The following is an 18,837-nucleotide window of genomic DNA, read 5'->3' as shown; positions in this document are numbered from 1 at the left end:
GGTTGTAAATAAGGAAACATCATGGAGAGGAGAAGAAACAGCAAAGGAAAACATTGAACCCCTAGAGAAGAGATTGATAAAGTGCTGGTGTAACAAGCTGCTCAGTGGTGTTATTAGTTGTGATGTATTTCATGCAACATTCTCCTATGCGTATGAGGCTGGTGAGAATACTCAAGCCTGTTTTGCTAAACTGTTGAAGTTTAATTCAGCATTGGTTAAAGGGCTTCAACAAAATAACAAAAATAAATTCAGGAGTAGGCCATTCGGTCTAACTAGCCTATTTGGCCATTCAATATGATCACTGCTGATCAGCCGCAAGCCGCTTCAATGTCTTGACTTGCAAAAAGTTATCTACAGTACTTCCTCTTAAATACCACCCAATGATCCAGCCTCTGCAATCCCCTAGGATGGAGAACTCCATAAATTTGCCACTCTTTGCAAGAAGAGCTTCATATCTATCTCAGTTTAAATGATTGCCCCCCCCCGCCCTCCAAATGACCTGTTCCGGGTTCTCCTAAATGTGGAATGTTCTAGGTATCCACTCTGTCATATCCATGAGGATCTAATGTATATTTCTATTACATCATCTCTCATTCCTGAAGTCCAACCTGCGTGGGTTGCTTCTAAAACAGTCTGAAGTGTCTATTTTGCTCCAGGCAATTGTTGCCTTTAAATTTCCATAGTTACTAATACAGACCACCAACACTGTTCTTAACTACTCCCTCTAAGTCACTTTCTCTGTAATTTCCAATCTCTGCAACATTAGATGGCAGAGAAAAGGCCTTGAGCCCTTGTGTGCAACAGGAACTCAGAGCTGCTGTTTAATAGGACAAGCAAGTGTTGCCATGGGTCATGCGTTGGGAATCTTTGGCCTTGAATGTCAAACAGCAGTTGTTGTAGGATGAAATGCTTGAATAACTTTACAATACCCTATAGAAACTTGAAATCTTACCTGAGTGTATTGAGTTTTCTTTATGAAAAGGCAGTCCCTCGCTATAACAGAGCAGTATTGTTCTTTCACTAACTACCTGAATCAGAGCAACAGCTGGATGATGATCTTTGGACCTAGTTAGCCGTGTGGATTGTGTTTTAATGATGTTTGAAAGGCTTTAGCTGAGTTCACAATTATGTTAGCAGCTGGTAAGGAAGACTGCACTGTGAAGTGTTTGAATGCAATGAAGTTGATGCCTTCCACTGTCTCAGAAGGTTGTGTGGAATCTGACAGAATGTTGAGTGAAACCACATGCCTGTGACTTGTTTTGAGAACAGCTTTAACTGGTATGGTGACAAGTGTTCTGCTGCAGTCTGAGTAACCATAAGTGGTAAATCGCAGGGCTGGAATGAGGTGCAGTGTATAAAACCTAACATTTCACCATCAGGTCTGAGATCCCAGGATCCAATTTAACATGAAGAATTTGAACTCCATAGAAAATACAGGAATAGAACTGTTCTAATAATTCTGTACTGTTTACAACCTCCCCCTGATTTGTATCCTAATTCTATGTTCCTGCCCTGTTCCTAAAATACTATATCCATCTTTCCTTCCATCACCTGTTCTGAAACCCTCATGTGGCTCTGGTTATCACTAACCTTGACACATTTGACATTCTCACATTCCTTGGTGTAAACTAACTTTTTTCATGAAGGTTCCGGCTAATGTGAAGGTCACTTGTTCTAGTAAGTTATTTTCCAAATATTCAATAGCTTCCTTTTGCCATAATATCTTGCCACAATTCAAAGGAAGTTGTCCAATCCAAAAATTTTTCAAAATTGTTTCCTGCCAGAGTTTCTCCTTCAGCTGCAAGTCCTGGACTGTTGGTTTGGCTATTGGTCCAATCCTTGTCCGACTCTGAACTGAGCCACAGCTACTGAACTTATTACAGCCGCATGTTCTCCTTGTGTCTTTGTCTCTGGGTGCATCCATTTTGCTCTTCCCTCATTCTCAGAAGTCATGGACCATACTGTATAGAAACAGTCCTTTGGTCCACTTTGTCCACAATGACAATCAATTGCCCACTTACACTCATCCCATTGTATTCTCCCCAATTCACCTCAACTTGTTTCCCTCTCCAACTGCAACCTCCCCACTGCCCCCACAAGGCTTTACCACTCATCTATACACTAGTAGCAATTTACCAAATGGTAGGTAGGTAGGTAGGTAACTGACTTACCAACCCTCATTTTTTTTTTTAGAATGTTGGAGGAAACTCACAGATCATAGGGAGAGCCTGCAAACTCCACATGGTGCAGAAGGCATGGATGATCCCAGGTTGCTGGAGCTGTGAGTCAACAGCTCTATTAGCTGTGCCCCTGTGTTGTCTGCTTTTGCTGATGTTCTCTTGATCTTGCTGTTCTGCTTTCTGTGTATGCTGCAGAGTTCCCTCGCCTTGTCAGTTTGCCAGTTCTTTGTTTAAGTGTTCCACAGTTCAGTGCTGTTGCCCGAAAGGCTTGTTGCCTCCATTCCTTGGAGCCTTGTTTCTGAAACCCTTGTGATTTTCCAGCTACTGTGTTAATACACTTTCAATGTTTAATCAGATGCCCTGAAGTACAAGTGAGAAGAAATAAACAAGGCAGTATTTAAAATCTCCCCTTTAAAGTTTTCATCCAAAATAAAACAGGAATTTGCTCCTTGCCTTAATGTGCGTCTCTCAACTATAACAACAGCACTGTGAGATGAGGGAGAGTGCTAGATACAAATGTGGCCAAGATCAAGTTTCCTGAGCTCCAGGAGGGAATTTATTATTGTTGAAATTTTAGAGTAGGTTACTGCTTTTGAGCAGTGAATTAAATAACTTGTCTTTTGTTAGTGAATTCAATGCCAATCATACAGCACTGAAATAGGTCCTTTAGCCCATTTGAGTCCACGTTGACCATCAAACATTAAATGCATAAATCTGATACTAATTCCTATTTCATCCTCCCCATATTCCTGTCGACCAGCACGAGGGCCTTTTTAAAGTAGCCAATTATCCTACCAACCTGCATATATTTGGTATGTGGGAGTAACCAGAGTATCCGGGAAAGCCCTAGAGATCACAGTGAGAACATGCTGACTCCATACGGGTATGGAGATTGAACCCAGGTCATTGGAGCCAAGAAGCAGCAGCTGTGGCACGTCTTCTGAATCTAGATCCATTTTGTATGGGATGATACTGGATTTACATCAGTGACTGTGAATACCAACAGTGCTGGGAAAGAAGTTATTGACTTTGAAGGAGCCGATGGAAAAGGTTATAATCCTCACTGATCAGGCCATTGTTTAGGCCCAAGGACAATGAACTGCAACATCCAGCAACTTAAAATTGAAAATTAGGAAGTTATACACAAATAGCAAATCAAACTTGATAAATATCACCTCAGTGATTTGGAACTTTCATAAGCACAAGAGATTCCACAGATACTGGAAATTTTCAGCAATATACAGAAAATGTTTGAGGAACTCAGCAAGCCAGACAGCATCTATGGAGGGGAAGAAATAGTTGGTATTTCTGGCTGAGACCCTTCGTCAAGACTGGAAAGGAAGGGAGCGGAAGACAGAATAAGAAGGTGCAGGGGTGGGAAAGGAGTACAAATTGGTAGCTCCAGGTGAGTGGGGAGGTGGGGGTAGTAGGAATGAAGTAAGAAGCTGCGGGGGAATAGTTGGAGAAGCTAAAGGGCTGAAGTAGGAATCCAATAAGAGGACAGTGGACCATGGAAGAAAGGGAAGGAGGAGGGAAACCAAAGGAAGGTGATGGGCAGGTGATAAAAGAAAGGGGTGAGAGGGTAGCTAGAATGGGAAATGAAAACAGAAAAGGTGGGAGGGGGAGAAATTACCACCCACTCACCATCCTCCTCACCTGGTCTCGTCAATCAGTTGCCAATTTGCACTCCATACCCTCCCCCCGACCACCTTATTCTGGCTTCCACCCCTTCCTTCCCTGTCCTGATGAAGTCTCAGCCTGAATTGTTGACTGTTTGCTCCCCTATGTAGATGCTGCCTGACCTGCTGAGCTCCTGCAGCATTCTCTGTGTTTTGTCACTTCTGGCTGTGAAAGAAGCCCAGATACCTGTTTATCACTCGGTAAACCCTAAATAATATAATAAATGAAGTAATCTCTAAATAAAATAAACACATTCAAGGATTAGTTCCCTGATATTCATCCTCTAGATTACACCTCTGGCAGAAATATTCCTTTGGCCTATGCTTTTGGAATGAAATCTTCTGTGCTGGATAAAATCCCCGAGATTCGCCCCACAACTGATTCTGAATCTCTGCTACTGCAGTGATGAAGTTTGCAAGGAATGTTCAAGAATATTTCTCCTGCATTGGCAGCATCTGATGGCACAGCAAATTGTGAAATATCTTCAGCATTTACAGCTGCATTAACTTGCATCATTATGCAATTCCCTGACTTACTGGGTTCCTTCCACCAATGCTTTCAGTAAAACAGGACTTTTAAAATACAGGGATTGACTTACTCCGGAGGAGATTAAAGGTAGATTGGATTCCAAGCCACTGTCTTCCCTCCTGATGATTATACATTTTTCTGAGCTGTGGTAGTTTCACAGGGACCACAGATGTGATACTCAACCAATATTCTTACAACTAAACAATTAAAGGTCAAGAAACACAAGATGGAATCCCAGCGTGAGCCACTGGGGAATTTAAAGTTATTTAAAAACTTGTCACCATGTTGTGTTTAATTAAGAGTAATAGTGTCTGTGCAGTTACCAGCTTGTCCTAAAAACCTGTCTAGTTCACTAATGTTTGTGAAAGTAAGCCTGCTATCTTTAACCCTGTTTAGTCAAACAACAGGAATACTGTCTAGTCAATGTGGGACTTCAGACCCATCACAATTGGTTAACACATCTGCTTTCTGATTTGGCCAGTTTCAGAGCCGTTTAGGGCAGGATGATAAATAGTGGAATATAAGCAGAAAATGCTGGAAATACTCAACAGATCAGGTAGTATTTGTAGGGAAGGTTTTGGTTAGTGCAATGCTTTGCAGCATCAACGATTGGGGTTCAATTCCTGCCACTGTTTCTAAGAAATTTGTATGTTCTCCCTGTGAACACACGAGTTTCCTCTGGGTTCTCTGGATTCTTCTCACATTCTAAAGATGTATCGATTAGCGTTAGTGTGTGAGCAGCGTGCTATGCTGACATTCGAAGGCTGGTGACACGTGTGTGCTTCCCCTAGCACGTCCTCGAATTGTATTGGTTGTTGATGCAAACGATGTATTTCACTGTATTTTTTGATGTTTCAATGTACACGTGACAAATAAAGCTAATCTCTGCGGCTGATAAACTTTTTCTCACTCCAAAGTGTTAACTGTTTCTCCCCACAAATGCTGCCAGAGCTACTGCGTATTTCCATTGTTTTCTGTGTGTATTTCATATTTTCAGCATCTACAATATTTTGTTTCTTTTTAATAATGTGGAGCCTTTCCTGTGATGCCCTTGTCCCAAGGCTGAATTTTTTTTTAAAAAGTGGAGCTGCTGGAAAAGACAGTCAAATGAAGTGGGGAATTTGTTTTCTCTGTGTAACACTGAATTGAAAACAGTTAAAAGTTTTGTCTATGATGGAATTCCTTTTGTCTTTTCCCGTGTAATACACTTTCACATGAACAATAGGATAGCTTAAATAAATGTGCTAAACAAGTTGTGGTAGTAACAACAGCCCCTATGGAAGGTTTTTCAAACAGATCTGATGTTAGCCAAATTTGGTTGGTAATAATCACATTGTTTAGAATGAAAATAAATCAAGATTGAATATGGAAGGAAAAAGCTACGAGCTCCTGGGAATAGATGGGGATGTTTTGTTGAATTTCATTGTTCACTAGTCTAATTCCTGAGGGGATTGTCCTACCACAAGCAGCTACAGTGACTGGATCCTTATTCTTCAGAGTTTAGAAGAAAGAGGAGTTATATGTTTGAACATAAACTTAGTGGCCAATTTATTAGGCACCCTGTGTGTGTGTGTGTGTGTGTGTGTTTAGTCTGTGGGCTTCTACTTCTGAAGTCCATCCACTTCAAGATTCAATGTGTTGTGTGTTCAGAGATGCTCTTCTGCACACCACTGTTGTAACGTGTGGTTATCTGAGTTACAGTTACCCTCCTATCAGCTTGTTCATCTAGCCATTCTCCTCTGATCTCTCATTAACAAGACACTTTCTTCTACAGAACTGCCTGCCTTCACTAGACTCTGGATGTTCTTTGTTTCTCGCATCATTCTCTGTAAACTTTAGAGACTGTTGTCTGTGAAAATCCCAGGAGATCAGCTGTTTCTGAGATTCTCAAATCTGGCACCAAGAATCATTCCACGGTCAGTCACTTAGATCGCATTTCTTCCCCATTCTGATGTTTGGTCTCAACAGCAACTGAACCTCTTGGTCATGCCTGCGTGCTTTTTTTAATGCATTGAGTTGCTGCCACATGATTGGATGATTAGATATTTGCATTAATGAGCAAGTGTACTCGGTGAAGAGTAGTTGAGGCCTGGGGCAAATTAACTGTGATCATATTGAATGGTGGGACAGGTGGCCAACTTGTTTCTTTTGTTTTCTTTTGTTTGACTTTCTGAAATTGGTAGATTGTATCCTAAATTGTACATTACAAGTGAAACTGCCATTGAGACAGGAGCTAGGATAATGAATAAGATATGGCAATAAGTATAAAAATTTAGCTCTCCTTCAACTTGATGCAAAAAAGCTTTTGATGCAAAAACTCAATTTTAAGAAATTAATGATAATGACTATTCAATAGAAGTAACCTTTGGTTAGACCTGGTTTGGAATTAAAACATATTTTAATTTTTGCCTATTTAATTCTTGCTCCTCCATCCCTTGAAACCAAGAGACTCTATCTTTGGAAAAATTATTCTGCTGCCAAAAGGCAGGGGTTTCTACGACTTGAGTGGCTGCTGAACATTTCAGGAAGAAAGAATCCCATTCAGCTCTGGGACTGTAAGTTCAGGCTAAATTCCTTTGGAACCAACTCAGATGACTCCACAGATGAACGAGTGCTTTGTAAGAAAATTAAGGCAAGATTTCTCTCCCTCATAAGCAAAGATGCAGTTAATTAGAACACACAACTTTTTAAAAGGAGATAATAACCTGATTATATTGAATTTCAGTTACAAAAATGTATATTTTTGGCTTTCTTCACAACCATTACTTCTTGCCAGTTATCATTTTGCAAGTTTTACCATCTCCTGTGTAAAAAGTCCTTCCTCTGATTGGGGGATTACAGGAGGCGAGGCTGTGAGTGTGGTGGGCTGGTTGTATTTAAATCCAAGCCCATTTTCTAGATTCATCTGGCACCACGTGTTTTGTGGTAAAGGTCATTTGATTGAGATGAGAAGAGTAAATCCTGGATGATTACCCCTTCCCTAATAGGGTTGCTATGGTCAATTTCATTATCACTATTGCAATTACATGTTAGTTGCACACAAAGAAAACTTGTGTTTTGACAGAAGAGGCCGTAGTTTCCTTCAAAGTACAGATTTAATAAGGTTTTGCTAATAGTGAACGCACTATAACCAAATTACCCCATGTAATGTTCATGTTATAACCAATTTGCCTTGGGGAAATGTTATGGAATATTGAACAGTACAGTGCAGGCCCGGCAGCTCATGATGTTGTGTTGATCTTTTAACCACCTCCTAGACCAATCTAATGCTTCCGTCCCACGTAGTCCTCCATTTCCTTTTCATCCATGTGCCATTATAGCAGAGCTACTCGTGCTTGATGTTAATCCCTTTAAATTAGGCAAAATGCTTTTACTTTTGTCCTGTCAACTTTTTTTAACCCACCCCATGCCTCCCTTCCCATACACCTCCCAAGTCTGCTTTGTGCCTTCAATTTGGGACACTCCTGCCAAAGCCAGGTTTCATTCTGCTGATAATGCACTGGAGTCGAGCAACTTGCCTCGCGCAGTAGTTTGGAAAAATAGGCAAGTAGTCAAAACCAATATGATAGAAAAGTAGAAATGCAGTCATTCAATTCTCTTCCCAACCCCCTGCATTGATATACAATTTGTTATATGCATGTATGACAAGGGAATGGCATGTGTTCAAGCAAAGGATCTCTTGGGTTGTTTTATTCAAAGGAATGTTCTAATAGACTGCAGAATGCTACAAACCGTTGGGAATTTGCAACAATATTTATTTGGCATTATTTTTCATCACAAAACAAATTTTTTTACAGTTACAGTGGATTTAAATCTCAGTTGTGTGTTTGATCCCAAATGCAAGTTCCACACTTGCAGAGAAACCTTAAACTATACAGGGCAGAGGAACTCATTGATGAAAGGTGACATCGCCTGTGCAGCACAGAGCCTACTCCAGACCCAATCATAGACGTGCCTTGGTTGTGTCCAATACTAACCAATCTATAAACAATTCTATGTAGAGTCGTGGAGAGATACAGCACAGAAACGAGGCCTTTGGCTCACCCAAGCTATGCCAACCATGAAGACCCCATTTTTACACTAATCTTACCCTAACTTATTCTCCCCAGATTCTACCACTCATCTATACATCAGAGACAATATACAGCGGCCAATAAACTACCAATCTGCAGTGTTTTGGGATGTGGGAGGAAACGGGCAGAACATACGTAGAGCCCTGGACATCAGGCTTAAACCCAGCTGCCTGGAGCTGTGAGAGAGCAGCTCTGCTTGCTCCACCACCACGGTGTCCAGTGCTTTAACCTTGCTCTTCTGCCTCAGTCATGGAATGAGATTTTCTCCACACACAGCTGTATAAACATTTGAGTCTATAATAACTGTGTGGTTTGTGCAGAGTGTGTTGTATGGTTGGGTGATTTAATTCCTATAGTTACCTGAGTTTCGGTTCTACCATCCTCCACTGAAAGCTGTCAGGAAGCGATGATAAAAGCCACTTCAGGTACAATGACTGACTGTGGGGGATGTGGTTTGCAGCACCTTAAACATACCGAGGATGCCTCATTCATTGTGACAGCCAGCTGCCCAAGAACAGAAACTGAGTTGCTTCATCGACTCCAAGATTGAACACATGCCCAGAACAGACACAAAAATTAATCATTCATATAGTTTCTAACAATCAGGAGTAATCCTTTTACTTCTAATGAACCTCTTAATCTATTATTTCTTTGCAGCAGTTTAAACCAATACAATATAATTTTAGCTACTTATACATAAAAGCTTCTTCAGTGTTTTAGCAATATTATGTAAGTTTCAACACAACTAACAAACCAGAGCAAGTTTTTAAAAAAGAGCAAGGCATAGAATGTGTTAACTTTTTTTTACAGATTCCTTTGTGAATGAGTCAGATGGAGGGGAGCTGCACTATGGCTGTGTAACAATGAGACAGTGCTCATAAGAGTATTTTTCTATATTGTTCCTATATTTATCCTTAACTTTTCAAATCCAGGATGGAATTCCTAACAGTCTGACTGGAGGCACAGAGGGACAGATTATATAGATGTAATCTTCACTTGAGCGTTTTGCAGAAGTTTCTCCATTGATCGTGTGGGACCATGAAGAACCTGTGCAGCAATATCATTATTCAGTGTTATTGTTGCATGACATTTTGCAGGTACTGGGCAGGAAGTGATGCAGTCCAGTGGGGGGTGGTTGCAGATCAGGTCATTAGGAGCTGTGGTCAGTATCAAAATTTACACAACAAACAACTTTTCTCCAAGATTGTCATCTAATCAAAGCCAACATTGGGAAAGTTGAGACATATACAGTGTTCAAGAGAAAAAGACCTTTCAATGAAACTCTTAGGCTCTTCCTTCCTCTAACATACCCCTGATCATCTATCTTCATCAACTAAAGTAGTTCTGGCACTTAACTATTTGGGCAGAATTCCCCTGTGCACCAGCTGATAATACTTGATTTCCTCTTTGGGCCACTCAGAGTGAGGCTGTGATCACTTATAGATTTGTTATATTGCCTCTCTCGTCAAAGGGAGCCACAAGGTAGAGTCATGTATCTGGAGAATGTGATGCACTCCCAACTATTATTTAAGCGGTTAAGATCAAATGACTACTTTCAGTGTTGCTGACTAGCAAAGGCTTGGCCTGCAAAAGGCAACAAGAGGATTCACTAAAGTTTATTCTTGTTAATCTATATACGACAAACTCTTCACAAGCTAAGACAGGAACACGATGCACATGAAGTGTAGGGCCTCTAAGCAAATGGCCAGAAACTGCTACTTGTCCTCATCTGAACTAATGAGCTGCAGGAATGTGTCCTGCAAGTAATTAATAAAGAGAGCCCTACACTCTACTGCATGTCTTCTGCTCGTTTATAGTGAAGACAAACACTTTCCAGCAATTCTTGTACTGCCGCATCAGACAGCTGTATTCTGCCCATTGGACTTACTGTAACATATACAAAAATAACATTCAGAGTCCTATCCAAGAGTAAAAGATCACTTGTTAAAAATTAAATGTTACAATTAATAAACAGGTTATGTTTGAAGGAAGTATGTGAAGTGGCAAAGGAATACAGACCCTGGACATATAGAAACACAGAACCTCTTAATTCACACAAGACCTGCCACTCGACAGAAATATGGACCCTGTGCTGGTGACGACATTAGTAAAGATTTGTGTTTGGGACTGAATGAAGTTGGTGATGCGATCATTCTCATTTCAATTTTGCACTTCAGTCGTCTCAAATCATGATATGCAGAATTTTAATTTAGAGATAATGCCAAAAATCACCCACCAAAGTAGATTTAATTCGAAGTCTTTGGGCAGTAGACTTCATACTCAATGAGTGATTGATGTTTCAATAGAGAGCTCTTCCCTGTGAAACACAATCACATCCGATAAATATGCAAAAGGATTCCTGCTCAAATGTCAAAGTTACTTTCTACAAAGCAATGTGGGACTAGTTAGTTAACTAGAAATCCTTTTCCATCAATAAATCTGTCCCTATTGCTCTGTATCACCAACTGGAACCATTGTAACTTAGCTTGGCAGTAATATGCAAGGGACTAGTTAAAAAAACCTACTGATGCACATTCTTAATCATGATTTGTTGGTGGAGGTTGGGAATATTGATTTGAAAAGAAGAAATAGAATAAAATGCACTGACATCACCCCTGAACATTAATCCCTTAATGAGTGACTAGGTTATATGGTAATTCAGCCCAACTCATGAGTTATGTGGAAAATAAAAATATTTGTCTGTTACAGATTGGAAATTCCAGGAAGAGGGTGGGCAGGGTTCTAAATGGCAGATATTAGAATCTAGATATTTCTTTATAATTCCAATTCTTCATCCTTAATTTCTGATTGATTTAATTTGAAGGGATTTAAATGAATTATGTAACGAGGTAAGCACATTTTCTTTTTAAACATCTTGGAGAACTGTTGAGATCAGGTGTTTTTGCGCATTATAACTGCTGGTGTGACAAAGCAATAATGCAGAGACGTTTACATCCAAAGGTAGATTCTATTGATGGAAATTCAACAAAATGTCAGGATCCCAGTTTGATAGGCCATGTGTTTCTTTCAGTAAGGTGTTCTGCTGTTTCCAGTGAAGGAAAGTCTCCAGTATTGGTTGGAATTGCTTCAGTGTAGGAGCGTATGCAGCATTCGTAAAGGCAAGATTTCAAGATATCCGTGCGGTCAGGCACAAGCTGGAAGCACTGATTACTTCTCTTCACTCCGAAAGTCTGCATCTTCCTTCTTCTCCCTTCACTCCAGTAAAATAAGGGAAAACAATATCAATGTATTAATTGAGTGTGGCTCCTAGATTACTATAAGTGAAATATGGGCATAGAAACAAGAGAAGCAGCTCCTTAAATTTGCTCTACATTTAATTAGATCACTGTGACTGATCTGCACTTTCATTCCATTTTAATATTTTTAATCTATGCTTTCTTAGCCAACAAAAAAAAAACGTGGTGAGTACTTATAGGTCCCTGGAGAGCTGTGACATTGAGTTTATTTTCTCTCTATCGTATCCACGCCAGTCTCTGACCTAACCTCCCCACCTACCAGCTCTGCTGTTCTGAGTTCTTTACATATACAGCCAAGTATATTTTATATATATCAGGGTTTCCCAACTGCTGTCTGTAGTCCCCTCAGTCAATGGTAGGGGTCCATGGCATTAAAAAAAAGGTTGGAAACCCCTGATATATAGTGACTGTTTCTGTCTCTGCCACTCTTGACTGAAAGAAATACCCTTGTGTTCCTTTTCCTCCAATTTTTACCAATGACTTTCACTCCATCCCTTGTGGGTTCTGACTCCTCTGCTGGGGGAAGTCGTCTAAACAGGGGAAATATCCTCTCATAATCAAGTCACCCCTCAGCTTTCACTGTTCCAAAGAAAACAAACCCAGTTTATTCAAGCTTTCCCCAGAATGAAGTTTTCCACTTCCAGCATCCTGGAAAATCTCCTCTGCACCCTCTCCAGTACAATCCCATATTTCCCGCAATGTGGTGACCAGAACTGTAGGCAAGATATGGTCTAACCTGTGATGTATACATCACTTCCAATGTTACACATTCCATGTCTTTATACAGCCACTTTACTAAACTGTCTTCCTACTTTTGAAGGACCCTTGGACACAAACTCCAAGATCTCTTTGTTGCTCCATGCCACTCAATATCTTCCATTTCTTCAGAACCGTACAGCATGGAAGCAGGTCCTTCAGCCCATCAAGTCTGTGCTGACCTGCAGATATGCATATACACTAAACTTGTTATTTTGTTTCCCGAGTTTACAGGGGCAAGTTAACCTAGCCGTTTACCTGTCTTTGGAATGGGGGAGGAAACCCATTCAGTCACAGGGCGCATGTGCAAACTCTGCACAGACAGTATAAGAGCTCAGGATTAAACCCTGGTCCCTCCTTGCTGTGAGGCTGCAGCTGTGCCAATTACATTGCCCCTTGGTGGATGTGTCCTTGCCCGCTGCACTTTGCTTCACAATTCTCTGGAATAAGTCCCATTCATCACTTCTCTGCTGAAATGAGCAGACCATTTCAGTCTCCCTGCAGTGGAAGGTCTTTCTACAGTCAATTTTTGTACCTAGAAACCTCTTCATCATGCCCCTACATTGGCACTTGGATACCAAGGGCAGTAAATGCTGTTTTGCAGCACAGTGTGCGTCCCCTTCTACTAACTCGCATCGTGGAATCAAACTGGCACAAATTCTGAGGAAAAAAACCTAGGAGTAATCAGTTCTTCAGACCAAGCCACGAGGTTGCTATTCCTACTTTCTAGACACTATATAAACAACAAGATGCCTAAGTAATCCTCTTATTGTCCAGCTACTTCCATCCTTATTGAATAGTCTCCTGATATTCATCTCCATAATTACTTACAGCACAAACATAGGCACTGATACAGTGCAAGTGCGTGCCCCAGTACACCAAAGGAGGAATAATTCAACGCACTGGCAGACTGGGCACTTGCATCTGTAAGGGTATGGATCTGAGAAGAGTACACACACCCGTCCACAGCTCTAGATCTAGACTGGGTTCATATATCTCCTCATTGTTACTGAGCTTGAGCACATAAGCAAGTACATACATCTGCCCAACATTGGAACTAATGTGCATTTAAGTGCCATTGAAGAGTGAAAATACATGTGTGTGTATTGATGCAGAGTGATCATGGTTATCTCCTAGATTGTGAACTCCCACACACTTTTACCAGCGCAATTCAAAACAATGTTTCACAGGAAGTTGACCAACCTGATAGTTGGGTGGCTTCTTCTCTCCATTGACTCCTTGCAGAAGCACCGTTTCCTCTGGAACCTTCTGGTCATTCTTCGCTTCCACCACAATGTTCTCGTGAGCTTCAGGTTGTGTGCTAAGCAAGCCAAACAGTACTTAGTTACTTTACCAGAGGCTGGCCAACATCACCAAAGCCAAACTAAGATAACAGCATTGGCCAGAGTCACAGACATAAAACATTCTGCATGTTTAAGGGCATATACAACCGGAATCAAACCAGGTTTATTATTGCTGACATATGTCGTGAAATCTGTTGTTTTGTGGCAGCAGTACAGAGCAATATATAAAAAAAATTATAAAAAATAAATGAATAAATAGTATGGAAAGAGAACAAAATAATGAGGTTGTCTTCACGGACCATTCAGAAATCTGATGGCAGAGGGGAAGGAGCTCAACTATCTGGCCAAATTTGGCTGTGTGCATGGAAAACACATCACTCTAGATTAGCCAGCAATGGTTTATTCAGGATACCTATCAATCCTGCTACACCAAACCCCATATGTACTGCCCTGGGTTTGAGTTTCCATTCATCCCCACAGATATCCTCCTGGGGTAGTCAGCCCGCCTCGAGACCAGAGGCCAGGGACAAGTGGCCCTTTCTCAGATTGAAACCTGGAGCAGATGGCCAATGTCCCAAGGACAGATGGTAACTTTCCTGACTGGAACACATTAGTCACTTGATTCTTCTAAGAAGTTGCCTTGCGTCAAACAGTATAAGCCATAAACACATTCTGTGCTGTGATTTATGGATTTTGCAGTACCTGGTGCTTCCTGGGTAATTGGGAATTGACTAAATGCAGAATTATACATACAGAGTGAGAGTTGGACATATCCAAACGTGTATCCTCTTTCATTCACTGACACACACACACTCTCACTCTTATTTTCTCCTGGTATGCAGATACACTTATGCATGCACACTAATGATAACAGGAAAGCTCACATGCTTTGTTTGCCTGAGCGGCCACAGGGTATCTTCCCTTTTTTATAGAGGAAATAGAGGACAGCACCCAGGATGGCAATAAGTAGAATGCACACAATGATGACGACGATCACCACTCCGCCACTGCTCTTTGCGTGAGATATATCTAGATCAATAGAAAGAATGGTTAATGCAATAGAAACAGCTTGAATGGCCTATTTTTCACATTCCTATCTGTGAATCACATGCACTGCCCAAGGACTGGAGTAGTTACAGTGGGATCCCTGGTCTTTTTTCTGTACTGCCCAGTGTCAGAGATGGAACTCACCAGTTCATCCCTTGCACAGGTAACCCTGTGCCACTGCAGGTTGCTCTGTTGCAAATTAAAATGTACCCACTTCAACAACTAAAGTCTGAAGGCACCCAAAGATGAATATGAAGCTTTTGGGTAGGAATTCATCCCACTGGATTTCTAAGGCTGTGAATAATATTCAGAGACTTAGGAAGTCTATCATACACCACAATGTTTCTATGAACTGTGCAGTAAACAATTTAACCAGCAATTATGAAGTTCAGGATTTTGCTGTTCGGTGTTCTGTGGAGGTGCTTGACATGCAGTAGACATAATAATAAATAAGTAAATAAAGGCATCTGTTAGTCTTGCAAGACCATGGATCTGAGCCTGGAAAGTCTTCACTCTCCAGGGCGCAGGCCTGGGCAAGTTTTGTATGGAAGACCAGCAGTTGCCCGTGTTGCAAGTCTCCCCTCTCCATGAGGCCAATGTTGTCCAAGAGAAGGGCATTAGGACCCATACAGCTTGGCACCAGTGTCATCACAGAGCACTGTGTGATTAAGTGCCTTGCTCAAGGACACAACAAGTTCCCTCGGCTGGGGCTCGAACTCACGACCTTCAGGTCGCTAATCCAATGCCTTAACCACTTGGCCACGTGCCCACATAGACATGGAGGAAGGCAAAAGAAAGGAAATTGTAGGCCAGTTAGCCTAAACTCAGTGGTTGGGAAAGTGTTGAAGTCCATTATTAAGGTTGAGGTTTTGGGGTTCTTGGAAACTAATGATAAAATAAGTCAAAGTCAGCATAGTTTCTGTAAAGGGAAATATTGTCTGACAATTCTGTTCTTCGAGGAAGTAACAAGCAGGGTGGACAAAGGAGAGGCAGTGGATGTCATTTACTTATAGAAGGCCTTTGCTAAGATGCCACACATGAGGCTGCCTAACAAGATAAAATCCTATGGTATTACAGGAAAGAGACTGGCATGGATAGAGGAATGGCTGACAGGCAGGAGGTGGTGAGTGGGAATAAAGGGGGTCTTTTCTGGTTGACTGCTGGTGTTCCTCAGGGGTCAGTATTGGGACCGCTACTTCTCACATTGTTTGTCAGTGATTTAGATAATGGAATTGATGGCTTTGTGGCAAAGTTTGTAGATGATACAAAGATAGGTGGAGGGGTGGGTAGTGCTGAGGAAGCAATGTGATTGCAGCAGGACTTAGACAAATTGGAAGAATGGGCAAAAAAGTGGCAGATGGAAAACAGTGCTGGAAATGCATTTTGGTAAAAAGAACAATAGTGCAAATTATTATCTAAATAGGGAGAAAATTCAAACATCAGAGGTGCAGAGGAACTTAGGATTCCTCGTGCAAGACTTCCAGAAGTTTAATTTACAGGTCGAGTCTGTGGTAAAGAAAGCAAATGCAATGTTGGCACTTACTTCGAGGGAAACAGAATATAAAAACAAGGAGATAATGCTGAGGCTTTATAAGACAGTAGTCAGGCCGCACTTGGAGTATTATCAACAGTTTTGGCCCCCATATCTCAGAAAGGATGTGTTGGCATTGGAGAGAGTCCAGAGGAGGTTCACGAGGATGATTCCGGGAATGAGGAGTGTTTGGCAGCTTTGGGCCTGTATTCACTGGAATTTAGAAGAATGCGTGGGGATCTCATTGAAACCTATTGAATGTTGAAAGGACTAGATAGGGTGGATGTGGAGAGGATGTTTCCTGTGGTGGGGGTATCCAGAACTAGAGGGCACAGCCTCAAAGTTGCCGAGCGACCTTTTAGAACAGAGGTAAGGAGGAATTTTTTTTTTAGCTAGAGAGTAGTGAATCTGTGGAGTGCTCTGCCATGGACTGCAGTGGAAGTCAAGTCAATGGGTATAGAGCAGAAGCTGATAGTTTCCTGATTGGTCAAGGCAGCAAGGGATATGGTGAGAAGGCAGGTGTATGGGGTTGAGTGGGATCTGGGATCAGCCATGATGGAATGGCAGAGCAACTCGAGGGGCTGAATGGCCTAATTCTGCTCCTACACCTTTTGGTCTATAAAGGAATGATTTCAGGAAAAAAAAATCTGAAGAATTTAGAAGAATAGCAAGAGAATGCTTTTTGAATTCCTTGGTAGTCTGAGTCATGAGTTTCCTAATTAAAAATAAGCACAGAGCAAAATGCCAATGTTCCATGTATAATCAGATTCCTCCAGCTGAGAATGTCAGCTCTTCTTCCTTTACAGTACTGCTGCACTGAGGTAATCAATTGCTGCACTATTTCTGGCTGAATGAGGCTGTGGCTTCCAACAGCGTGCAATCTGCGACAACAGTGAATGACGATATCATGAGGAGGAAACGACAATGGTGTTGATCAATACATTTTTCAAATGAACCAGGAAACACAACATGAGCTGTAGAAAACACGAGTGTAGAGTGAATGTGATCGGTAACACGCACCAGATACAGAAACAGGGTGGCAATCAAACAACCCTTTCATTATTAGTGTGGCAGCTGATCTGATATACCTGCTGGACCTGCAGGTCAATAAGATTTTGGCCTGAAGCTAAATGACACTGCATTTTTACTGATGCCAAGTGCATTTTACTAGCAGTACGTGTAGATACTATTCAAACATGTCAATGGACATAGCACTGAACTCAAACACGAGAATTAGGAGACTCTGAGATAGACAAATGGATGAAAGACAAAAAGAATGAAGTGTTATTGGCTGCATAGGAGGATTGATCTTGGAGTAGGCCGAAAAGGTCAGTACAACATAATGGGCCGAAGGGTCTGCACCATGCGGTACGTTCTATGCTCCCCCTTGCACCATAATTAATATTCATTAGCTTTTCATTGTCATCACAACGGATCCTTAATAAGTTTGTAAACTAGTTTAAAAGGTAGGCATTCACCATAATACAAAGCAAAGTGAGGTACATTTACTTTTCAAATCATGTCATTTAGCCACAGAGACATTCTGCAAGATATGAAGCCAATCCAATGATCCGGCATTCTCCCTAACTCTCCTGGTCTGTGCATATAATATTAATTGTACTTAGCAAGTCACAGATCTTCACCTTCAGTCCCCTGCCCTCCACCTCCAACCTCCCTGGCATCATGCTCCTCATCAGTATGCTGGTGCATAGCTGAGTGTCTTTTTTAGGGAGATTGTCTAAACTTGAAATAAGTTTTTTTTGGCAAAGAGACTGTCACCAAATATGGACATGACCCAAAGATTTCCAGCTGTATATAAATAACTGGATCATTGGAAATGTAGATGTTGCTCATGTGGCCCCATTTCTGAATTACTAAATTTTAAGACAATCACACAAAAGAAGGTTCTGGAAATAAACCAGAAAACATTGGAAATACTCAGGTTGTGTACTTTCTTTTTCTTTCTCTGCAGATGCTTCCTGATGTGATTATTTCCAATGCCTTGTTTCTATTTCAAGAAAATCACATTTGCAGGAAATGTGGAATCACAGAATAATACATCATGGAATAAAGCAATTTGGCTCATTGTGCCGCACTGCATCTTTGGAAACGATGGACAATTAAATCCACTCCTTTGGTATCTATCCAAATCTTTTGAATTTTATTAATATATCTGCCGTCACCACCATCCTCTCATAGAAAATAAAACAATACAGCAGAGAAACAGGCCCTTTGGCCCATTATTCCAAATTAAGCCTATCCCCGTTTGCCCGTGGTCTTCCATTCCCTGTCTGTGCATGTGCCTCTTAAATATTATTATTGTATCTGCTTCCACCACCTCTCCTGGCACTGCCTTCCCGGCACCTACCACCCTCTGTATAAAAAAACTTGCCCCTTAGATTTCCTTTGAACTTCCCCCTCTTATCCTGCCTTCTGGTGTTTGACGTCTTCCCTCAGAGAACAAGTCTTTGACTATCTACC

At 41.3% G+C, this 18,837-nt stretch overlaps 1 protein-coding gene across 3 annotated transcripts in view; it reads right to left on the bottom strand.

Annotated features, from left to right (window-relative positions):
* Nucleotides 1-8,075: 8,075 nt before the first annotated feature.
* Nucleotides 8,076-18,837, bottom strand: part of mcamb (melanoma cell adhesion molecule b) — a 133,246-nt gene continuing 122,484 nt past the window's right edge. Inside the window, exons 14-16 of one of the 3 annotated variants that reach the window (XM_063038205.1) lie at nt 14,663-14,807; nt 13,678-13,795; nt 8,076-11,677 (exon numbers count right to left, since the gene is read on the bottom strand). In XM_063038205.1, the coding sequence (XP_062894275.1) occupies nt 11,675-11,677; nt 13,678-13,795; nt 14,663-14,807 (266 nt within the window). In that variant the 3' untranslated portion in view covers nt 8,076-11,674. The remainder of the gene's footprint in view (nt 11,678-13,677; nt 13,796-14,662; nt 14,808-18,837) is intronic. The other 2 variants (XM_063038203.1, XM_063038206.1) reach the window with 2 other exon arrangements.

The sequence above is a fragment of the Mobula hypostoma genome, chromosome X2 (assembly GCF_963921235.1).
Source record: "Mobula hypostoma chromosome X2, sMobHyp1.1, whole genome shotgun sequence".
In the NCBI taxonomy this organism is placed as follows: Eukaryota; Metazoa; Chordata; class Chondrichthyes; order Myliobatiformes; family Myliobatidae; genus Mobula; species Mobula hypostoma.
The sequence above is the reverse complement of the archived record's forward strand: the minus strand, read 5'-3'. Positions and strand labels throughout refer to the sequence as shown.